We start from the raw sequence: 26,182 nt of genomic DNA, 5'->3' as shown, positions 1-26,182 counted from the left end.
TCAAACCAACTTCAACGTAATCTAGACCTTGAGTTATGCTACAGATTGATGTGTTGCCACAAAAGTAACGTAGCAGTAAAATGAATGTTTCCAGTGATTTGTCCATCCCCATTTGTGGACACGTCACATTCCAAAACTTCATTGTCACGTGTCACACAGACACATTTGGTATTTGTAGTTTTTAATTACCCTTAATTCGTGCACAATATTAATAATGTAAAGGTGATAGCCAGGTACTATGCAGAGAAGTTCAGATGCACTTGAGGATTCACATACTTACAAAACAGCCCATTTGTTGTATAATAGTATTTGTAGGTAACAATAAGAATGAATTTAGGATTGACATTGTCCCTGTCTACATTTTAGAATGAAGTTTTATATTCTATGAAAGATTATGCCAAACAAGGCAGAAAACCTGAAATCCGCAAAACACTCAAAGACAAAGTAAAAGAATATCTTATTAGCCGCTATTCCCATAATTTACCAGAATATTTGGACTTAATGTCCATAACTCTGCTCAACTCTAATGTTCATATTAAATGGGGTTTGATTTTGCCAATACACTATGTGACCAAAAGTATCTGGACACCTGGCTGAAAATGACTGACAAATTCGTGGCACCCTCCATCGGTAATGCTGAAATTCAATATGGTGTTGGCCCACCCTTAGCCTTGTTGACAGCTTCCACTCTCACAGGAATACGTACAGTCACAAGCTGGAAGGTCTCTAGGGGAATGGCAGCCCATTCTTCATGGAGTGCTCCACTGAGCAGACATATCGATGTCGATTGGTGAGGCCTGGCACAAAATTGGTGTTCCAAAACATCCCAAAGATTTTATATAGGATTCAGGTCAGGACTGTGCAGGTAAGTTACAGGGATGTTATTGTCATGTAACCACTCCGCCACAGGCCGTGCAATGTGAACAGATGCCTGATCATGTTGAAAGATGCAATTGCCATCCCTGAATTGCTCAACAGCGGGAAGCAAAATGGTGCTTTAAACATCAATGTACGCTTGTGCTCTGATAGTGCAACACAAAACAAGGGGTGCAAGCCCCCTCCATGAAAAAACGACCACACCATAACACCATCACCTCCAAATTTTACTGTTGGCATTACACACGCTGGTAGATGACGTTTGCTGGGCATTCGCCATACACACACCATGCCATCAGATCACCGCATTGTGTACCGTGATTAGTCAATTCACATATTGTATTTCCACTGTTCAATCGTCCAATTTTTACGCTCCTTACACCAAGTGAGGTGTCCTTTAGCTTTTTTTTTTGTGTGAGCTTATGAGCAGCCGCTTGACCATGAAATCCAGGTTTCCTCACCTCCTGCCTAACTCTCATGGTACTTGCAGTGGATGCTGATGCAGTTTGGAATTCCTGTGTGATGGTCTGGATAGACCATGTCTGCCTATTGCACATTACAACCCTCTTCAAATGTCAGCGGTCTCTGTCAGTTAACAGATGAGGTCGGCCTTATGTTTTGTGCTGTACGTGTCACTCCACGTTTCCACTTCACTATCACATCACAAACAGTGGACCTAGGGATGTTTAGGAGGGTGGAAATCTCGCATACAGACGTATGACACAAGTGACACCCAACCAACTGACCACGTTTGAAGTCCGTGAGTTCTGTGGAGTGCCCCATTCTGCTCCCTCACGATGTCTAATGACTACTGAGGTCCCTGATATGGAGTACCTGGCAGTAGGTGGCAGCACAAACATATGTTTTTGGGGGTGTCCGGATACTTTTGATCATATAGTCTGTATAAACAAGTGACAGTGCTCCATCTAAATCTACATAAATGCTTATTGGGATGAAGTATGGATGAAAATAGCAGCTGCATAGTGTATGAGAAGGAGCAGTAGCTCTCCCCTGAAGCAGTAGTTTTTCTCCTAGTATAAGGGTGGATCGAAAAGTAATGCCTTTTGTGTCATAAAAATTGAATAATGAACATGGAACACCAGAATTAGTACAGATCACAGCCTGAATGGTCTTCTACACAACAGTACCATTCAACAGTCACTACACAGTTGTACAAATTTGCACTACCATTGAATGCAGACATCACAACCATCATGAAAACAATTCAGTTTTTACTTCTTGACCTACGATTCTTAAAGCTGTTTTAACCTCACCCAAGTCACTGAATCTGTAACCACGTGAGCAATAATGTCTTTGTAAGTTTCTTAAGTACGGTTACATAGATTTCACTGCGATTGTGAAATCTAGCATGTGTGTCTCTTCAAATCACTTGATCAGCCTGTCCTCAACTGGCAGATGTTGGCCGGCCGCTACACGGTTTATCTCCAATGTCTGTTTCTCTGTTAGCAAACTTCTTCACCCAACACTATAGATTGCTGCTGTCCATCACAGTGCCCCATAACCCACAAGTGCACAATGGCTATACTGAATGGATAGTTAGGCTATGATCTGTTCTACACAATCCAGTCAAATTAATGTGACAGCCACCTATGTTCAAAATCAGCACGCAAGAACCTCTAACAGATGGCAGTACTAGCACTTGACGGTATATAAAGTGTGTCGGAGATTGCAGGAGACTGTGCAGCCATTGTCGTAATGCAGAAACAAAGCGATTTATCTGCTGTCCAAAAGGGCCTGGGGTGGAAGGATTTGCGAAATGGCTAAGTTTGTAAACTGTTCGTGTGCTCCAAAGGTTAAACTATACCGTGTGTGACAAAACAGAGCTATCCAAAACCGACATCGAGGCAACTGCAGTGCACCGCAGGCCACATATGACAGAGGTGAACAGATGTACAACTCATCATTACATGTAAGCTTTCACGGCCAGCGTCCATATATAAAACTACTTCTCCTTTCTGACATTTCATTGCCTACTGCGGGCAACATCTTCTGAAGTGAGTTGGCAGCTGGCTGTCCCACTTACATAGAGCGTTTAGATGGCACCACCACTCGTCACGTGCTTTCGACTTTAAAACTATCTCTGGCTATTGCCATCTCTCTCGATTACAGGTAATCAACTGTCACTTCGTTGGTACGGAGTCGACTGCCATATCTTGTCTAGTTTTAATCCTCCTCCTTTTCTGTTTAAATTATTTCCGTGCTTGTATATCTCTATAGCTTCTCAATACATGCGAGTATAATAATGTGAGGTCCTAGCTATCACGTTTGTCTCACTAAATTTTATTTCGTCATCACCGTCTTTGAAAATGTGTTCCGCTACAGCTGATTTGTCAATCTGTCCCAATCTACAGTTCCTTTTGTGTTCCATTAGGTGGGTATTAACACTCCTTTTAGTTGTTCCAATATAAAGCATGCCACAGCTACACGGAATTTTATACACACCTGGGGTAGCTAAAGGGTGTCATGCGTCTTTTACCGATCTTAAACTTTCACTAATTTTCTTGGTAGGCCGAAAGATTGTCTCCACTTGAAACTTGGACAAAACTTTACCAATATGGTCCGTGATGTTATCTTGCAAGATGAATTAAGCCATTTGCTAACAGTTTTCAAGAGAAATGGGTACACTGACAAGGAAATAGATCGAGCATTCCACCCTAGAAGAAAAGTGTCCGAAAATACACGACAACAACAACCGTCGGCTGGAAAAGTTTTTCTTCGATTTATTCATAACATCACGGACTGTATTCGTAAAGTTTTGGCCAAGTTTCAAGTGCAGACAATCTTTCGACCTACCAAGAAAATTAGTGAAAGTTTAAGATTGGTGAAAGACTCAAGACAACCCTTAGCTACCCCAGGAGTGTATAAAATTCCGTGTAGCTGTGGCACGGTTTATATTAGAACAAATAAAAGGAGTGATAATACCCGCCTAATGGAACACAAAAGGAACTGTAGATTGGGACGGATTCACAAATCAGCTGTAGCGGAACACGTTTTCAAAGACGGTGATCACGAAATAAAATTTAGTGAGACGAACGTGATAGCTAGGACCTCATATTATTATACTCACATGTATAGAGAAACTACAGAGATCTACAAGCACAGAAATAATTTTAATAGAAAAGCAGAAGAATTAAAACTAAACAAGATATGGCTGTCAGCTTTGTACCAACGAAGTGACAATCTACCTGTAATCGAGAGAGGTGGCACTAGCCAGAGAGAGTTTTAAAGTTGAAAGCACGTGACAAGTGGTGGCGCCATCTAAGCCCTCGATATAAGTGGGACCACCGGAGCCTAGCAGCCAGTCGCCCACTCACCTCAGAAGGTGTTGCCTGCAGTAGGCAATGAAACATCATGAAGGAGAAGTATTTTTATATATGGACCATGGCAATGCAGCCTGGAAGTTTTAATTAATGGAGATGTACAACTGTTGAGCAACTGACTGCCCAGATGAACTGAGGTGCTACTGACAGCATCCCCTCAACAACCGTTCAGCAAATGTTCTGCATATGCACTTCCGTAGCAGGTACCTGCTTTGTGCACCCGTGCTGGCAGCTGTTCATTGGTGACAAGGGCTGAAATTTGCACTGCAATACTGCAACTGGACATCCGCGAGTGGTGGCAGTCGGCTTTTTTAGATGAATCACGTTTTATGCTCCTTCGGACAGATGGTTGTTGGCACGTATGGCACGAAACATCAGAGCAAACACCCCACAACAACTGTCGGAATGATACAGTCTGGGGGTGCAGTGTTACGGTCTAAGAAATGTTTCCGTGGCATTCCTCGGGTGATCTAATCATTCTGGAAGGTACAATGGATCGACTCAACTCCATTCTTAGGGGCCATGTCCACCCCTACATGCAGTTTCTTTTTCCTCAACACAGTGGCATCTACCAGCATGACAATGCAACGTGTCACACTGCTCGCAGTCTACGGGTGTGGTTCAAAGGGCACCCCTGGCACCAAACTGGCCAGATTTAAACCCAATCAATGCGTACACCTCGATCAGGTGTACGTGACATGGATCCTCAACTGTGAAACACAGCACAGGTGGAGGTGGCATGGCTCCATATCCCTGTCATTACTGATCAGAGCCTCACTGACATTCCTCCTGCATGTCTCTCAATGATCTGCGCTGCAAAAGACTAACTTTTAGTAGGTGGTCTCATTAATGGGACTGGACAGAGTAATTCCGCTGTCATATGTTCATTATTACGCGACACATGAGACATTGATTTTTGATCCATCCTTTTATACAGCTGCATAAATGACGTACTCTAGAAATATTTCCAATAAATACCAGTATGAGCAGATTACCAGTAGTCATAATATACTGTTAGTGTACTTTACAGAATTGCCCGGAGTGGCTGCTTTGCCTGTTATACTTGCTCCACTACCCTTGACAGCTCTCTTTGAGAGAAGAATTATATGACAACTGGTGTAAACTGCCAATGTGAAGAGCATCAGACCCCCCTCCACCTTTAACAATGCCAAACCCACAAATGTCAGGCTGACCTTGTGAAGACACCAGATTAGACCAGGAAGTAGTAGTTATGTAAAAAACTTGATAGACTTCAGATGCAGTAATGTTTGAGCTATTTATTGACACGATCACCACCAGAATTCAGGTACTTGTTATATTAAGGGATCAACTTTTCTATTCCCGTGTCACAGAAGGCTGCCGCACGGGAATCGAATAAGTTGTGGTAATCCAGCACTCTGCCAGTGACAGTCCTGAGTATAGGACTAAAATTTCTTGATTGAGAACAAGATCATAACTGTACGGTGGATGGTCAAACAGCCCAGACAAACTCCTTCAGAACACTGGTTGTGTGCAATTTTACATAGGCAGGTATTGTCACAGATCAGCAGATTACCTGCACTAGGCTTTACACACCTCTCGTTCTAAATGAGCCATTGCAGTTTCCACAGTATTTCACATTTATGGTTCAGCATTCACTGTTTCACCTCTGGGCAAGAAGTCAATAAGCAGAATGCCTTTATTGTCCCTGAACAATGCCCCCTCTCCTACCCAAGACTTCTATGACAAAGAAATACAAAAGCTCATCTCATGGTATGACAACTGTCTTATTTCAGGTGGTGATTACATCCTTAAACAGATCAAACATTGTTGTATCCATTGCAACAAAGTTTTTAATATGATTGCTTTTTTTTTTAAATCGGGAAACAATTGCTAGACTGCCCTCATATACATGTACATTAGCGGAAAAACAGCTACTTTGATAAGAACCACTGCTCCTCCTCTTATACTACTAAGCTGTTCTTTTTTTTTATCTACTCCTTCGTTCTAAGCATTTGTGTAACTTTGCTAATTTCTGATACCACGGTGGCTCATTGTATACGCCGTATTATAAGAATCTATATAACACAACTGTAAGTGTTAACCAGCAAAAATAGGAACACAAATTCCTCTAATCTTGTATGCCCTTCACACTATACAACTAGACAAATGCTTAGGCTGGGTATTCCTACCAGCATAAACTACAAAAGATTTGTAGTGCCATAATTAGGAACACCAAAAAGTTTGTGCCAAGAGGCTACGGAACCCATTATATCTCTTGTTGGTCCCAAGAGAGTGAACAATTGCATCAAAGCTTCCTCAAACATGGCAACTTGAATCTGCAGCTGTGACACAGTATGGAGAGAAGGCATAATGTAAAATTTTGTCTAATCTTGAGATATACGCTAAAAGATCGAGTTCCGAATAGACACGACATCCAACATCAGTTCCCATAGTAAATTAAAAAATAGTTTACCACAGGGATCAGTCCTTGCTCCACTTCTCAGCTTGTACACTGCACATACGCCAAAAACAAATTCAAGCAGTTCGGTTACACTGATGACTAGGTACTTGCAACAAGATATAGCTAAATCAACCAGTCAGAGATAAACATAAAAAATCACTGAATATTGTGCCCCACTTTGGCTAAACAGCCAGTAAGCATGAAAGACAAGATTCCCAACTAAATAAGGTCATGAGAATAACTGCTGGGATTATTAAATCAATATTTATGGTATGGCTGCCAGTATAAGCCACATTCCTCCCCCTACATTGCTTAAGTGCTCTAACGAATGTGTACAAGAAGATCATGGGTAATAAAAATCTACCAATCCATCAAGATGTTGATGACATGAACCATAACCAATTCCACTCTAGAAGACCACCAACAATAACAGCAAGGGTCACAGTGGAAGATTAGTTACTAATGCATGGACTCAAGAATCAACAGTATAACAATATACCAATATGTTGTGTACCACACAAAATCCATTAGGTTTAGACTTGTCACAGAAAATATCATTAATGCTATACAGAATCAGAGTCCAACATGGCAGATGTGCAATTCCCCCACCTCCTCTTCTTCTTCTTCTTCTTCTTCTTCTTCTCACAGATGGGGTTCGCAACCATCCCCACTTTATGACAGTGGAAAACCATAGACCATCAGACACATCACAGACGAGTGCCCAAAAGATCATACAATGATATACCAGAAGACTTTCTTCTCGCAACTCCAAAGTTTGTGTGTGACCTTCAGCCCAAAGACTGGTTTGATGCAGCTCTCCCTGCTACTCTATCCTGTGTAAGCCTTCTCATCCCCGCATAACTACTGCAACTTACATCCTTTGGAAACTATTTACTGTATTCCTCTGTTGGTCTCCCTCTATAATTTTTATCCCCCACACTTACCTCCAATACTGAACTGGTGATCCCTTGATATCTCAGAATGTGTCCTATCAACCGATCCCTAGTCAGGTGGTACAAATAATTTCTTTTCTCCCCAATTCTATTCAGTACCTCCTTATTAGTTATGTGATCTACCCTCCTAATCTTCAGCATTCTTTTCTAGCACCACATTATGAAAGCTTCTATTCTCTTCTTGTCTGCCTATCATCCATGTTTCACTTCCATACATGGCTATACCTCGTACAAATACTTTCAGAAAAGACTCCCTAACACAAAAGACTCCCTAACACAAAAGACTCCCTAACACAAAAGACTCCCTAACACAAAAGACTCCCTAACACAAAAGACTCCCTAACACAAAAGACTCCCTAACACAAAAGACTCCCTAACACAAAAAAAACTCCCTAACACAAAAAAAACTCCCTAACACAAAAGACTCCCTAACACAAAAGACTCCCTAACACAAAAGACTCCCTAACACAAAAGACTCCCTAACACAAAAGACTCCCTAACACAAAAGACTCCCTAACACAAAAGACTCCCTAACACAAAAAACTCCCTAACACTTAAATCTACATTCAATGTTAACAAATATCTCTTCTTCAGAAACACTTCTCTTGCCATTGCCAGTCTACATTTTATGTCCTCCCTTCTTCCGCCATTATTAAGTTATTTTACTGCCAAAATAGTAAAACTCACCTACTACTTTAAATGTTTCCTTTCCTAATTCAGCATCATCTGATTTAGTTTGACTTCATTCCATTATCCTCATTTTGCTTTTGTTGACATTCATCTTACATCCTTCTTTCAAGACACTGTCCATTCGATTCAGTTGCTCTAAGTCCTTTGCTATCTCTGACAGAATTACAGTGTCATTGGCAAACCTCAATGTTTTTATTTCTTCTCCCCGAACTTTAATTCCTACTTCAAATTTTTCTATTGTAACTTTTATTGCTTGCTCAATCTATACATTGAATAACATTGTATATAGGCTACAACCTTGTCTCACTCCCTTCGCAACCAATGCTTCCCTTTCATGCCCCTCAAGTCTTACAAATGCTGTCTTGTTTGTGTGCAGGTTGTAAATAGCTTTTCACTTCCTATAATTTACCCCTGCCACTTTTAATTATTGAATGAGAGTATTCGAGTCAACACCGTCAAAATCTTTCTCTAAGTCTACAAATGTTAAAAACTTAGGTTTGCCTTTCCTTAACCCATCTTCTACAAGAACTCACAGGGTCAGTATCGTCTCGCGTGTTCCTACATTTCTTCAGAAACCAAACTGATCTTCCACGAGGTCAGCTTCTACTAGTTTTTCCATTCTGTAAAGAATGTGTGTTAATATTTTGCAGCTCTGACATATTAAACTAACAGTTCGGTAATTTTCACATCTGTCTGCATCTACTTTCTTTGAATTATTATATTTTTCTTGAAGTCTGAGGGTATTTCACCTGTCTCATACATGTTGCACACTAAATTGAAGAATTTTGTCATTTCTGGCTCTTCCAAGGCCTCTGTTGCCTTCACTGTTTCATCTCTCAAAGCTTCCCATTTGTCGTCTACTGTATTCCTTTCCCCTGTTCTAGTCAGTCATTGCCTAAGTTCTCTCTGAAACAATCAACAACCTCTGGTTCTTTCAACCTATCCCAGTCCCATCTCCTTAATTTCCTACCTTTTTTTGCAATTTCTTTAGTTTTAATCCACAGTTCATAACCAATCAATTGTTGTCAGAGTCCACAACTGCCCCCGGAAATGTCCTACAGTTTAAAATCTGGTTCCAGACTCAGCCGTAACATTACATAATCAATCTGAAACCTTATGGTGTCCTCAGGTCTCTCTCGCGATTCTTAAACCAAATACCAGCAATGATTAAATTATGGTCTTTACAAAATTATACCCAGTGGCATCTCTTTCATTCCTTTCCCCCAGTCCACATTCAATTAAAATTTTTCCTTCTGTCCCTTTACCTACTATCAATTCCAGTCCTCCAACACAATTAAATTTTTGTCTTCCTTAACTATATGAATATTTTCTTCTTTCTCATTATACACTTCTTCAGTCTCCTCATTTACAGAGCTAGTTGGCATATAAACTTGTGCTACTGTGGTGGGTGTTGGTTTTATGTTTATCTTTGCTACACGTTCACTATGCTTGGCTACGTGTTTGCTATTCTGTTCTTAGTAGCTTACCTGCATTCATATTTTCTTCTTCACTATTAAACCTACTCCTGCACTGACCCTGTTAGATTTTGTGTTTATAACCATGTATTTTCACCTGACCAGAAGAACTATTCCTTCTGCTACTGAACTTCACTAATTCCCACTATATCTAACATCAACCTATACACTTCCCTTTTTAAATTTTCTAACCCACCTGCATGATTAAGAAATCTAACAATTCAATCCATAGAACGCTGGTTTTATTTCTCCTGATAACATTCTCATGAGTAGACCCTGCTTTGAGATCTGAATGGGAAATTATTCCACCTCTAGAATACTTTATCTAAGAGGAAGCTGTCATCATTTAACCATACAGTAGGGCCACGTGCCCTCAGGAAAAAATTACAGTTGTAGTTCTCCCTTGCTTTCAGCCACTTGCAGTAACAACACAGCAACACTAATTCAGTTGATCTTACAAGGCCAGATCAGTCAGTTATCCAGATTGCTGCCCCTGCACATATTAAAAATGCTGCTGCCACTCTTCAGGAATCTCACATTTGTCTGGCCTCTCAACAGATACCCCTGAAGTGCTTAAATGCTCTACATGTTCGTTTAAAAGATTTTATATTGTATTTATAATGTGTATTGCTCTACATTCTACATATTTGTGTGTGTCACGAAGCCTTATGATAAATAAGATCTCAAAGTGCAAATATTCTCATAAATCATGGGAGTAACTAAGTAGGTACTCCTTTACTTTGCCTTTGAATTCAATTTTCCCGTGTATTACATGACTTATTCTTTCCTTATAGTCTGAACTGTGGCTACAAAACATCAGTATCCCATATTTACCAACAGTTCAAAATTAACTTTGGTCTAATCTCTGTTATTAATGAAGTGTAAATGCTAAAGAAAGGAAAAAAGCACTAACAAAACTTATTTCACCAGAAGCAATAGGTTATTAATCAGTGACCCACAAGATCTTATGGTCGGAGACTCACCATCGTAATCAGCTCACAGACGAGGAAGGCCCCTATCGTCGCCTCCTCGTGATTGTCCTGGATGTCAATGTTGATGACGTGGACTGCTGAGTTGTCAGTCGGTGTTCTGCTCTCCAGTGCTGAAACAGGCATTGGCAGGATACATCACATCCTCTGAGAAGTGACAGGAAAGTGAGGGCTTTCAGCGCAATGGCAACAAGTGTCATCCAACTAATCAGGAAATATTTAAAAGGCCAGTCTATTTAATGTAACATAGTTCTCAGTAAAGCATATAGTGCTACACAATTTACAAGGATCATTCTAAATGTAGAGAAAGTTTTGATCTGCTGAATGACAAAATTCTCTCCTCTCCCCCCCCCCCCTCGCTGCCACCATCATAACTATTGGTATGAATATGATAGTAAAGTTTATCGTTATCTGAAAAATGGGAAATTATTCAACTCAAATAATGGAAGAGAACAAATTCATTAAAATTATGAGAGAATGATATGCCAGAATTGGTGCCACACTTCAGTTTCATGAGTAGTTTACTATATTGACTCCCAATTATTGCTACACTCCTGGAAATTGAAATAAGAACACCGTGAATTCATTGTCCCAGGAAGGGGAAACTTTATTGACACATTCCTGGGGTCAGATACATCACATGATCACACTGACAGAACCACAGGCACATAGACACAGGCAACAGAGCATGCACAATGTCGGCACTAGTACAGTGTATATCCACCTTTCGCAGCAATGCAGGGTGCTATTCTCCCATGGAGATGATCGTAGAGATGCTGGATGTAGTCCTGTGGAACGGCTTGCTATGCTATTTCCACCTGGCGCCTCAGTTGGACCAGCGTTCGTGTTGGACGTGCAGACCACGTAAGACGACGCTTCATCCAGTCCCAAACATGCTCAATGGGGGACAGATCCGGAGATCTTGCTGGCCAGGGTAGTTGACTTACACCTTCTAGAGCACATTGGGTGGCACGGGATACATGCGGACGTGCATTGTCCTGTTGGAAAAGCAAGTTCCCTTGCCGGTCTAGGAATGGTAGAACGATGGGTTCGATGACGGTTTGGATGTACCGTGCACTATTCAGTGTCCCCTCGACAATCACCAGAGGTGTACCGCCAGTGTAGGAGTTCGCTCCCCACACCATGATGCCGGGTGTTGGCCCTGTGTGCCTCGGTCGTATGCAGTCCTGATTGTGGCGCTCACCTGCACGCTGCCAAACACGCATACGACCATCATTGGCACCAAGGCAGAAGCGACTCTCATCGCTGAAGACGACACGTCTCCATTCGTCCCTCCATACACGCCTGTCGGGACACCACTGGAGGCGGGCTGCACGATGTTGGGGCATGAGTGGAAGACGGCCTAATGGTGTGCGGGACCGTAGCCCAGCTTCATGGAGATGGTTGCGAATGGTCCTCGCCGATACCCCAGGAGCAACAGTGTACCTAATTTGCTGGGAAGTGGCGGTGTGGTCCCCTACGGCACTGCGTAGGATCCTACGGTCTTAGCGTGCATCCGTGCGTTGCTGCGGTCTGGTCCCAGGTCGACGGGCACGTGCAGCTTCCGCCGACCACTGGCGACAACATCGATGTACTGTGGAGACCTCACACCCCACGTGTTGAGCAATTCGGCGGTACGTCCACCCGGCCTCCCGCATGCCCACTATACACCCTCGCTCAAAGTCCATCAACTGCACATACGGTTCACGTCCACGCTGTCGGGGCATGCTACCAGTGTTAAAGACTGCGATGGAGCTCCATATGCCACAGCAAACTGGCTGACACTGACGGTGGCGGTGCACAAATGCTGCACAGCTAGCGCCATTCGACGGCCAACACCGCAGTTCCTGGTGTGTCCGCTGTGCCGTGCGTGTGATCATTGCTTGTACAGCCCTCTCGCAGTGCCCAGAGCAAGTATGGTGGGTCTGACACACCGGTGTCAATGTGTTCTTTTTTCCATTTCCAGGAGTGTATTTTACATCATATTCACTTTCCAGTTCTCCCTTCCATATGAATCTATTCTACATGTGAGTTTTTAGTAACACTGTTCTCTGTGACTAACATGTTTTGTTTCCATGTATGTTCCTGTCTGTTGCCAGAGAACAAAAAAAATGTATACTGCTTAACAATATCCGAATTTGAAAATTACCTCTGTCTTCAAAACCATATCTGATGGTTTGGTGAAAGCCTTTTACTTCTCAATCGCTATTTTATTTGAAAGTAAATTCATGTTTAACTCACAGAATTTAAAATTAGAAAATTTGTCACATATGAACTTTCCTCCAGCCAAAAGGCATACACAAATCAAAAATTTTAAGACAAAGTAAAACCATTCAATTACATCAGATAATAAATCACATATAATGGAAACTGGTGTAATGTATAGAAAGACTGCAATGATGTAACTTAGAATAAAATTTGCAATATGAAGTCAAAAAAAATATCTGCTTAGAGAATTCCTTTCCAATAATTACAGTGTCAAGTTGTGATTGGTTCTCACCTTCAATAACTTGGTCATAGACCCGTTCCTCGCAAGTGACGAGGATGTCAAACTTGTCCTTAGACGTCTGGAAGCGCTCGGGCCTCGGTTTGATTCTCCTGTTACGGTCCAACATGTGGAGCAATCCATTCTGAGTGTAGCTGTAATACATGAGTCAAGGAGAAATGTAAACATGTACAAGAAAAAAAAATCACATCCAAAAAGCAATTTCAATCTCTGAAAACAAAAAGTAGGTCAAACAATTTTTATTTTACAAAATAATGACAATTTGTCAGTCAAAATACTGATACCCATTAATCATCTATGCAAGTGAGAACAATTTATCATTTGATCATCACATCTGGGGGAGGGGATGGCCTCTTAAGAGATGGAGCTTTCAGCATTTTGGGAGAATGAAAAGTGTAAGAACAATATTTCCGAAAAAAAATTAGCACAAAACGTTGAATTTTGTGCTGTGGAGTGGTTTTTTGTGCTGCAGGCTGAAAATTAATTCCCTATATTGAGGCTAAACCATTTCTCTGAAACATCCTTTTTCCAGAAGCACTAGACCTGCTAGGCATGTATGAGAACTTTGGAAGGTAAGAGATAGTTACCGGTGCAATGACAGTTCTGAGAGTGAGTCAAGCTTAGATAGTTCACACAGTACTGCATTTGCCCACAGAAGGCAAACATTCTCGGTTCTGGTCCAGGTCCAACAGAGTTTTAATAAGTCAATGTTTCAAACAAGTGCACACTCTGCTGTGAAGTGAAAATTCGTTCTGAATTTCATATGTTGATCAAATTGGTACTTTTGAACATAACTGGTTAATGTCAAACTGAAATATCTAATAAATGTGTTCACTAATTTCTCAAGATAAAGTTGTTTTGCCATCGACCCCCGAGAAGGAAGCATTACTCAGTGTCATTTTTCAGTTGGTAAGGGTCACTATTCAAAAGGAGCTCCTTCTTAATATGACAACCCTATCGGCTGATAAAATAGTTGTAAAACTGCCTCTGAAACATTAATATTCCCCGACTATGGTATACAAACAGCTGCAGCCCATGGACAAAAATTTTAAAAAAGTTGGTGCAGCTGAATCTCTACATGCTCTACATGGCTACTGGTATATGAATGGGCACCTGTTCTGGGCTTGCTGTGCTCTGTGCTCACTTCATTGAAAACTGCAGGCTACTATGCCATTGCCCAATTGTTTCAGCACCTGTCTCTGCAACAGTAGCATATTAGCTATAGACACTTTAGCTTATTACTTTGAGAAGAGTCATCTTGTAATGGATGAGATGCCTCCTTTTTTTATTCTTGACCTGTTCATAGTTATTTTACCCAAATTATTTACTTTTCTTCAAATATGCCACAATTTTGACACAAACACTTTGCACAAAGTCTTATTTTTTTCCAGCCTCCATGATTATGCTATGGGTTACACGATACAAAATAGCAATTACACCTTTTTTTTTGCTTACAATCATCATAGATTTATCAAGCCTTGTACAAAATTAACTGCTGTTATTTAACATGTCCCATATCGTGTTTTAACACGTGCACTGCCACACACTTAGCGACATATTTCAATGCCCCGCCAGCCCAAGCACACATTAGCTGTGAGACTCTGCTGTTGCCTTTAGCGGACACACTGTTTCACGTGTGCGGTTATGCTGTAGCCACTGGTTGTCACACAGTGGTCAATATGTTGAACAGATAACCATTGTGTATTTCTCAAAATAAAGAAAATTACTACTATTAAGAAATTTACAGTAACTGTGGACTGATACATACAAAAAGATTTTTGAAACACTGATCAAACAATGGAAAAATCCAGGATGGACTGTAACAATACCAGAGAAGGAAAGTTGCTAATTACCATATAGCGGCACACATACAACTTGGCCGAAAGCTATGATTGTGCGAATCTTTCTGTTGTGTCTATCACAACTCAGCATCTCCACTATATGGTGAGTAGCAAATTTCCTTCTCTGGTATTGTTTTTGAAACATTGGGCAGATGCTTAGAGAAACCAGAAGTGGCATATTACAGCACTGCAATGTAAATTTGTGTAAAGTTGTGGTTTTCACCACTTTAAATCATAAACCAAAATTTTTTCACAAAATTGTAGTGTAGCTTCAACGCAACTTTTCCAAGTCTTGTAATAACTGCTACATGCAAATGCAAACAGAGCTTACACAGAACTCAGTAGCTCTACTTTTTATTACTTATACAATTACTCTCATCAAAGAATTTAATTTGAAGGTTATTATATGGCTCAAAAATTGGCTTTCTTGAGTAGGCACACAATTTGACTGGATTCATGATTTTCTGTCGAAAAGGTCACAGTTTGTAGTAACTGACAGGAAGTCATTGAGTAAAACAGAAGCAATATCTGACAATTCCCAAGGAAGTGTTATATTCCCTTGTTGTTTCTGATCTACATAAATGGTTTAGCAGACAACCTCAGCAGCACTCTTAGATGGTTTGCAGATGTCTGTGTGGATTGTGATGCTAAATAATGAAACGTGCAAAGTCATCCACACGATTACTGAAAGTAATTCACTAAATTTTGGTTATAGGATAAAAAACACAAATCTAAAGGCTGTAAATTCAACTAAATACTTAGGGATTATAATTACAAATAACAAACTGGAACAATCACATGGATAATGTTGTGGAAAAAGCAAATCAGACTGTAATTTATTGGCAGAACACTTAGACAATGCAACATGGCTACTACAGAGACTGCTTACATTACTCTTGTCCACCTGTTTCTGGAATATTGCTGTGCAGCGTGAGAGCTGCTTCAGATAGGACTGACAGAGGACATCAAAGAAGTTCAAATAAGGGCAGCTCATTCTGTATTGTAGCGAAACAAGGGAGAGTGTGCCGTGGATATGATACATAAATTGGGGTGGCAATCATTAAAACAAAGGCATTTTTGATTGCAGCAAGATCTTGTCATGAAATTCCAATCACCATCTTTCTCCTTAGAGCATTAAAATATTTTGTTGGTACCCGTCTACATAGGAGGGAGGGGGCGATGGTCATCATAATAAAATTAGAGCTCGCATGAAAAGATTTAAGTGTCTGTTTCTCCTGCACGCTGTTTGAGAGTGGTACAGTACAGAAATAACTTGAAGGTAGTTTGATGAGCCTTCTGCCAAGCATTTACTCATGAACTGCAGAGGAATCGTGCAAATGTAGATAATGAGTTATGCAAAAATTACACTTTCCGACCCAAGTATTCTGATAAATTGTAGGAGGGGCAACTGAGGTATTCTCTTCCTTTGGTTTTTAAATACTGGTGAATGTTCAACTTCCTGCCTGATGTCCACTGGCAACCTTTTACAGAGTTCTGCACCAGAATGCAAAAATACATTCTAAACACTAGACAAGGATGCAAGCCTGTACAGAAATTTTTTAGCAATCCCTTTTGCAGCTCAACACTGTGAGAAACCACCACTTCTAAAAAAAAAAAAAAGCAAAATGGCGAGTATACATCTCCCACAGCAACATAGAGGTCATTAGACAGGGCCTAAACTCAAATCAAGGAAGCATATCAGTCTTATCCTTTTCCGAGAAATTATCCCAGGCATTTGCCTTAAGCCTTTTACGAAAACCACAAGAAACCTAAATCCTGATGACGGTACAGAAATATGAATCACCATCCTCTTCAACGAGAACAGAGAGTCTTAAGCAATGCGGCCCCTCACTCAGTCACTTCTTCCCAACAAGCAGTCTATTATCACAATGCAAGCAAATCCTTTGGTAAGAAGTGACCAATAGTGCAAAGACTTAAGTTTTTGATAGGCCATACTTTTGATATAAAACTTTTAACAACTTCTGTGAAAAGAACAGGAACAGTCATCAACTTTCTCACACATGATGCTTCAGCCCTACTCAAAAACTTAACATGCATTGCATCTGGCTCTAAATTACTTCTCTACATTTATATTCACAGATTAGAATTACAACACTGTTTTGTCATAAGTGATAACATCTATTCCATTTCCCCTTTTTTATCATGTTGCGCAAATACACTCCTGGAAATGGAAAAAAGAACACATTGACACCGGTGTGTCAGACCACCATACTTGCCCCGGACACTGCGAGAGGGCTGTACAAGCAATGATCACACGCACGGCACAGCGGACACACCAGGAACCGCGGTGTTGGCCGTCGAATGGCGCTAGCTGCGCAGCATTTGTGCACCTCCGCCGTCAGTGTCAGCCAGTTTGCCGTGGCATACGGAGCTCCATCGCAGTCTTTAACACTGGTAGCATGCCGCGACAGCGTGGACGTGAACAGTATGTGCAGTTGACGGACTTTGAGCGAGGGCGTATAGTGGGCATGCGGGAGGCCGGGTGGACGTACCGCTGAATTGCTCAACACGTGGGGCGTGAGGTCTCCACAGTACATCGATGTTGTCGCCAGTGGTCGGCGGAAGGTGCACGTGCCCGTCGACCTGGGACCAAACCGCAGCGACGCACGGATGCACGCCAAGACCGTAGGATCCTAAACAGTGCCGTACGGGACCGCACCGCCACTTCCCAGCAAATTAGGGACATTGTTGCTCCTGGGGTATCGGCGAGGACCATTCGCAACCGTCTCCATGAAGCTGGGCTACGGTCCCGCACACCGTTAGGCCGTCTTACCCTCACGCCCCAACATCGTGCAGCCCGCCTCCAGTGGTGTCGCGACAGGCGTGAATGGAGGGACGAATGGTGACGTGTCGTCTTCAGCGATGAGAGTCGCTTCTGCCTTGGTGCCAATGATGGTCGTATGCGTGTTTGGCGCCGTGCAGGTGAGCGCCACAATCAGGACTGCATACGACCGAGGCACACAGGGCCAACACCTGGCATCATGGTGTGGGGAGCGATCTCCTACACTGGCCGTACACCTCTGGTGGTCGTCGAGGGGACACTGAATAGTGCACAGTACATCCAAACCGTCATCGAACCCATCGTTCTACCATTCCTAGACCGGCAAGGGAACTTGCTTTTCCAACAGGACAATGTACGTCCCCATGTATCCCGTGCCACCCAACGTGCTCTAGAAGATGTAAGTCAACTACACTGGCCAGCAAGATCTCCGGATCTGTCCCCCATTGAGCATGTTTGGGACTGGATGAAGCGTCGTCTCACGCGGTCTGCACGTCCAGCACGAACGCTGGTCTAACTGAGGCGCCAGGTGGAAATGGCATGGCAAGCCGTTCCACAGGACTACATCCAGCATCTCTACGATCGTCTCCATGGGAGAATAGCAGCCTGCATTGCTGCGAAAGGTGGATATAGAAACCGATATTGTGCATGCTCTGTTGCCTGTGTCTATGTGCCTGTGGTTCTGTCAGTGTGATCATGTGATGTATCTGACCCCAGGAATGTGTCAATAAAGTTTCCCCTTCCTGGGACAATGAATTCACGGTGTTCTTATTTCAATTTCCAGGAGTGTAGTTTCAGTATTTCCAACGAAGTTGTCTTAAAACTATGCTGACCAGCCAAAATATTACAGTTGCACATTCGCACACATAAAGTGTACAACTAACTATGGACAACTATAAAAATTTTGCAAAGAGAAGTACAGATTCTAAAATCATCAGTTTTGGCATGACTGATTTGGTCAGTTTGCAAACATGTCATGCCCACGAAATATGAAAATACACGCACAAATCCTACTGCATCTCAAATGAATGACATTCATTTAGTATTTTGTGGTAAATTACTTTGATACACAAACAACAAAGGTACTCATAAAATTAATGTTTTCATTAGTGGATGTCTTAGCTGCTGGCAAGTCTTCTGGATTTTATGGCCGTGAACCATAAAACATTTCTGTTCCTAACATTTCGGCCAGTGCAACTCTGGTGGAGCTCAGCCATACAACCTGAAAGACTTACCAACAGTTAATAACTGTACTTAGACACTATGTATGAAGTGCATCTTTTTTATTATTAATATGAAAATTGATGTCACATTTTTGTGTAAAAAGCTGAAATTAATTGCAATTATGATTAAACCCACAGTATCCAACAAGTTATGAAAACAACTAGAAAATAATTACAAAAAATATTTTTTCATATCCTCTTAAAGTTAGTTTGCAGCTGAACACCAAAAAGACAATAATGGCAAAATAGTGTCGAACACTAACAGAAATAACCAACAGAAGGTACTCCTCGGAAAAAAAAGAGACTTGTCGAACTCTTAATGCCATCCTACAACAAACTGTTTCCTACAGAACTTCACAGATGATCACATTACTGGATATAGTGTGTTGTTTCCAGCCCTTTTACATTTTTTGCTTAAGGGTATTGGTGCAGACCACAGCCACAAATATGGTTGCCATATTCAAGTTGTGCTGGGGTTCTGCACATCACGGTGTCATATCGGTCCATTTTTGCAGCTCGATATGTGTGTTTTGAAGAAGTGCCACAGAAAATATTGAGAACATTATTTTGGCCCAATTCTATGAAAGTTCACAGAACAGCACCAAAACCAACATTGGGCCAAGGAGTTGGTGCCATTTCCCATGAACAGCTTCACAGCAAAAATAAAATCCAAAATATATAGTGACTGCCACACAAATGTAACAAAAGTCGTGAAGTACATTCTAATATTGTGTCGGACCTCCTGTTGCCCGGCACAGTGCAGCAACACAAAGTGGTATGGACTCACCAAGTTGCCTTAAGTCCCCTGCAGAAATACTGAGCCATGCTCCCTCTACAGCTGTCCACAATTGCGACAGTGTTGTCAGTGCATAATTTTGGGCACGAACTGACCTCTCAATTATGACCCATAATTGTTCGATGGGATTCATATCAGATGGTTTGGGTGGCCAAACTATTCACTCGAACTGTCCAGAACATTCTCCAAATCAATCTCTAACAACTGTGGCCTTGTCACTCATAAAAATTCCATTGCTGTTTGGGAACATGATGTTCTGGAATGGCTGAAAATGGTCTCAACATAGCCAAACATAACCAGGACCCAATCCATTCCATGTAAACACAGCCCAGACAATTATGGAGCCACTACTAGCTTGCACAGTGCCTTGTCGAAAACTTGGGTCCAAGGCTTCGCTGGGTCTGCGTCACACTCAAACCCTACCACCAGCTCTTACCTATTTAAATCGGTACTCATCTGACAAAGCAACAGTTTTCCAATTGTCTCAGGTCCAAACTTTACTATCACGAGCCCAGGAGAAGCACTGCATGCAATGTTATGCTGTTAGCAAAGGCATTCACATCAGTAATGCTGCCATAGACCATTAATTCCAAAATTCACAGCACTGCCCTGACGGAAGCATCTGCTGTATATCACACATTGATTTATGTAGTTATTTCATGCAGTGTTGCTTGTTTGTTAGCACTGACAACTCTATGCAAATGCCACTGCTCTCGGTTGTTGCCCATGGTGAGAGGTGAGAGAGTTAACCGCTGAAATGTGGTATTAACTGCACATCCTTGAAACTGTGGGTCATGCAACACTGAATTCCCCAACAATTTTCAAAATGGAACGTCCCGTGCATCTAGCTCCAAATAAAATTCTGCATTAAAAGTCTTAATTTCCCGCTGTGCAGCAATAACCGTGTGGGGAACCTTTTTACAGGAATCACCAGAATACATACGACAGCTCCACCAATACACTGCCCTTTTACACCTTGTGTACATACCACCTCTCTCTGTACAGGTACATACCACTACCTGTGACTTTTGTCATGCCAGTGTAAAGTCACAGTATTTTACAGTGCACACAACAATGTTAAACATAAAGTTTAGTAAAGTCACAGGCAATCATAGGTTGACATGAGCAAAAATTCTGTAATGAATAAAAATTCTACACACACATTCCAGGAGGGGGCAAATGCCCCATCTTGCCTCATCCTTCACCCCTTCCCATTCCCACAGACACCAGTGCAACTAATTGCAGTGAGGGTTTTACACGTTCTTGTCTAATAACCATTAAGTGGCACCTTAGATCAACAGACCACATGGAACAGGAATTGCTATTTAATCAAGGGTCGTATACAACAGTTGAACCCAAAGTTGTTCGGGGATATTTTCAGAGTATTTTCGTATAAGGAGCCAGTGGTCTCCATTGACTCATTACTGAGTAATTGCATGTCATTTCGATTTCTTATCCCCATTTAGTTTTGTGACTATCACACTGAAACTACCTGCACAGGAATGTAAATGTCAATGATACACACTGTGTCTTGTTAGCAAGTGAACTTGTTCCAGTTGCACACAGTACTTGCTGTTGACGACAGTAATGCCCAATTTACGCTTTGCCCTCAAGCTTCCATTCATTACTGCTCAGTTCTGCCTTACGGTTTTTTTCCCAAAAGTATTAGTTATACATTGCCAACAGTACAAGGCAGTATGCACTGATTAACTGGTGAAGAGCTGGCCAACTTGCACCTCATGCGAGGATTCACAATGCAACGGAAGAGTGGCACGAGCTGTTCCCACAGAAATAACGACCGCAACACACTGCCTTTGATTAGCTTTTTTATCACAAAAACAAATGTAATAAACCACAATTACATCATTACTCTCTAATGAGGGAATGGAGATCACCCTTCCCTTACACAAAAATGCTTGGAACGTATCCACAAATATCCTTCCCAATAAGGTATTTACGTCACATGGAAAAAATTAAAAAGAAAAGCATCGGTGCATGAAAATGACTTAATTAAAGAGATTGAAAGACAGAGAACCCAAGAGTGACGTGAAAATGAGGAGGTTAGTACTTTTATAAGTTATCACCACACTTCTCGAACCAATAACACAATTATGGCCGTTCACATATAATATTGTTCACTGGATTTTCACATTACCAATGAATGGGCACATAATTCTCGATATGTGCTACTTTATTTGTTCTGTCCAAATCTAGGCCTCTGAACAGCTTTTTAATTCATTTGATATAAGATTTGCCTATTATGCAAACTACTGTTTTTTTCATGTAACCCAAATATTTTTCAACATCTGTGCCATCATAAGTGGGCTTCCTTGATTCAATTCTTAATTTTACATTACACGGTTATGTTAGACCATTTATACATTATCCTGTAATGGTAGCCTATTATGTTTTACTGTGGCAGAGACTTTTTCTTTCACGTTCTCACAAGTTATTGATAACCAAATGCACATACTAATGTATTTTGCAGAGTTTTGTTCATAACAAATGCTTCCCACTTCACCAAAACACAGTGTAAATGTTTTTATTCAGTTTGTCCAGAAGATTTGGGTAGTTTTTACCAGCTGCTGTTCTATCATATGCTAGGAAATTAAGCTCTCTGCTATCACAGAAAACACTTTCCATAACATTTCAGCCAGATGAAACTATGTATTTTTTGGTTTGCCTTTCCTCTCATTGTACTTCCACTGTGGCTTGTACAACAAATTATTCACAAGACTGCGAGCAGTCTTTCTTCAAAACTGTACAAAATTTGGTGACGACAGCCTTCTCGATCGCCACAGTTGAGTCTAATTTACTGAGGGAATATTACATTTTAAGTTTCAGGAGGATGAAATAATACAATGGTGAGAAATTGTGTATATAAGGTGGACACTACTGTGTTCAAACTTACTTTTCAAAAAGGAGCTGATAATACAATTTTGCTGAGATATGTATGGAATTACTGCACAGTATGGAGAGAGAAGAGAAAAAAATGAATATTTATTGGATTCAAGAAAAATAAGCATTTTAACACTTGTTGGTATAATTCCTTAATAACAATACTTTGTGAGGGCTCGAATTCTTTGTGAACAATGCAAACATTGCAATATTCTTGATTGTGTTGAGCTCTAAAGCTGATTGAGACTAATGAAAACCACCACAGCTGTATTAACACATACCTATTATGTCATATTTTTCAGATAATCACCAGGATGCTGAGTTGAACTAATATCAAGACAGCAAAGGTCTAAGTTCTTGTGCACCCAGCATACTGTGCTGAACGCACTTACTGCTCACCTACTTCTTCTTAGTCATCAGCAGAATACTTCTGTGGTCTTTGTTTCCAGAACGAATGACAGCCAGACCCTTTATAGCACATTACTGTCTGGGCTCAGCATTCTGATGGAGTTCTAAAAGAATGAAACTAGTCATAACACATTAAATATGTATGAAGACAGCGGCATTGTTTTTCACTAATCATTAATATTAATGCAAAGAAGAGTATTGTTATTGACGATTTTGGAAATCTGAGGTTTTTTCGGTCTTAGGGTCTGGCCTATTCAGCATTCTGTATACCAGTTACATTTGTGGCGATGACACACTATCGGACCCTGTGGAATCATCATTGCTCTAGGCGAAACATACAAGAAAATAAATTTAGCAACAGCTGCAGTGTTCTCACGGATACAAGTTGTCAGCTGGCCAACGCATTCATCATTCTTCACTGCGTACTGTCATTCGCAGAAAATCAGCTATGTACTGATGCAAATCCCCACCCCACAACATGTGTGCATACTGGAAATAGTATATTTCTACACTCATTTTTGCAATTTGGGCTCTGTGAATATTTTTGAGTAAGACCCTGCATGACATGTAACATTCCTTTTTGTAGTGTCTCCCATTGAAGTTCACAGAGCACCTGCGTGATACATGCTAATTAAACAAACCTATCACGAATTTAACAGCTCTTCTGTCTATCTTTTCAGTCTCTTCCACTCATCCAACTTGCTAAATGTCTTAGAGTGATGAACAAGGGTTACATAAGTGACCTCTTGTACATTAATTATGAATTACACTTCCTAGAAGATTCTTTCACTACATCTAAGTCTGGCAATCTTCCATCAAATCAGATGAATTTATTTGGTTATTCCACCCTGAATCATTTCAGGCAGTGGCTCCTCCTACAATCAGACTTCCTCCAAACTAACACAGCCTCAAAGCTCATTTTTCGCATCAATAAAATTTTCCCATACTGATTGGGAAGTACTTTGAGTTTGGACACCACACAGATAATGTACCTAAAAGTTTTCACTGTGTGTCAATGCAATAAAATCTTGAAGGGTTTCTCACACGTAACATCACAATGACCGTTTGATTTTCTGGAAGATTCCTCCCTCTTTATATCTTCTGGCAAAGCACTGGTCTAATACAGTCTGCTTCCTTACCCATGTATCGTCTGCAGTCATTTAACTCTCATAAGAGCCACTCCACAACAGTTTAAAAGTGACCCATCTGACTGTTTACAAAGTTGGCAATCCACATTCGCCATCTGCTCTTCACTACAGTGCAAGATTTAAATTCCCACTGTTGATATCTAGATAAGGATATGATCTGTGATACACTGGAATTTCACCTGACAGTGGAAAGGAGGAGGAGACTTTCCAAAATGTCATGCTCACACTGCGATCTTCTGCAGCAAGAAACTCGTGAAGAATTTATAACAGCATAGATAATTTGGAGCAACAAAGCGGCAAAGAAAATGACAGCAAACTGACCATATAACAACAGATATGAAAAGGGGGGAAAGGTATAACGCAACAGAAATTTAAGGATGGAAACAAGATACAAAAAAATATCGTCATGCAACCATCCATCTGCAGCTGAAACATGAGCGCATATACAGATTACACATACGTAGTGTTCATCTGATCTGTGTATCAACCTATGTTTCACCCACAGGTCCCAGCTATGTGTGTGCAGAGGCCTGTCCTCTTACATACAGAAAACAAGACATTTAAAATTAAAGAGTAAGAAAAAATAAACCAAAAATATTTGTCACAGTGACCTTTACATCCCATATGCTAAAATGCAGCTATCATATTCGACTGACATACAAATTAAAAACTGAATTTATCATTTGTATATTTTAAAATTATTTGCTACATGACAGAAAAACTACAAATAAGCGTAGAACATTCCTGTTAACAGTCCAAAAAACAGTTTGCTCCAAATCTCCAAGTGACTATCCTCTCCAAACTACTTCATTTTCCATATCTACTGCATCCTACACCCACATGACATGCTTACACAGTTTGGTCACTTCCCTGCTCTTTTAAACCACCAACCATGCTTAAATTACTCAAGGCTTGATATACTATTATAATTTAATTTTTATCCCTCTCCTCAGTATTAAATAATTTTCTTGATGCTTCAGGAAGTGTCCTGTCAATCTACACCTTTTAATAAAATTGTCCCAGTAATTGACTAGGTATCTGTAACATAAAAAAATTGGAATAAAGCAAAAATGGGGGAATGCTACTCCTTGATCTACATAAGAGTACTAAAACCACTACTTTCAATAAGAAATTCCTGTCAGTAGTAATTTCTGGCATTGACGAGGATTTAATATCAAAATGGCATTTACGTGGAATCAAAATTTTATGAAAAGAAGCAAGACTGAACATGGAAAAATCAGATACAGGATATCCAAAAGACTGATTGGTCCAAGCAAGAGAAAAATGTTAAATTCTTGCATACCCTTGGGAAAAAAGAGGGAGGGGGAGAGAGAGAATGGAAAAATACTGAGAAATATAAATGCAAGTTCCAGAAAACAGAAAAAAAATTGTAGTTTGGCAGAAGAGAACCAACTTTATTAGAAAGAGATTTGAGATACCCCAAGTTCAAGATGGGATTCCATGCTGGGACGAAATTTTATTTTCTACGCATAAACTACAAAATTACCCATTGTGACCACTACAATGTACACAGGGAAGTTTCCCCTACACTAAACCAGCTGAAGGATGGTTCTGCAGGTCTTTACTAGACACTGTCCTACTGGAAGTGGTACACCTTTGCCTTCCTCCCAGCTCCAAACTGGCTTAAAAATCTACTTTTAGGGAAAGCTACACTTTAAACAGGGTACAGCATGCCACTTGTAACATTAACAGGTAATATAGAGGTGAAATAAGCAATAAGCAACAGAAAAATCCCAATAAGGAGAATTCTGGTAGAATGTAAATAATTTTTAAG

General features: G+C 40.8%; 1 protein-coding gene across 1 annotated transcript in view; it reads right to left on the bottom strand.

The window, feature by feature from the left end:
* Window positions 1-26,182, bottom strand: part of LOC126295340 (RNA polymerase II subunit A C-terminal domain phosphatase SSU72) — a 49,731-nt gene that overhangs the window by 3,330 nt on the left and 20,219 nt on the right. Inside the window, exons 3-4 of the mRNA XM_049987808.1 lie at window positions 13,268-13,407; window positions 10,762-10,880 (exon numbers count right to left, since the gene is read on the bottom strand). Coding sequence (XP_049843765.1) covers window positions 10,762-10,880; window positions 13,268-13,407 — 259 coding nt within the window. The remainder of the gene's footprint in view (window positions 1-10,761; window positions 10,881-13,267; window positions 13,408-26,182) is intronic.

This window comes from Schistocerca gregaria, chromosome 11 (assembly GCF_023897955.1).
Source record: "Schistocerca gregaria isolate iqSchGreg1 chromosome 11, iqSchGreg1.2, whole genome shotgun sequence".
Lineage (NCBI taxonomy): Eukaryota > Metazoa > Arthropoda > Insecta > Orthoptera > Acrididae > Schistocerca > Schistocerca gregaria.
The sequence above is the reverse complement of the archived record's forward strand: the minus strand, read 5'-3'. Positions and strand labels throughout refer to the sequence as shown.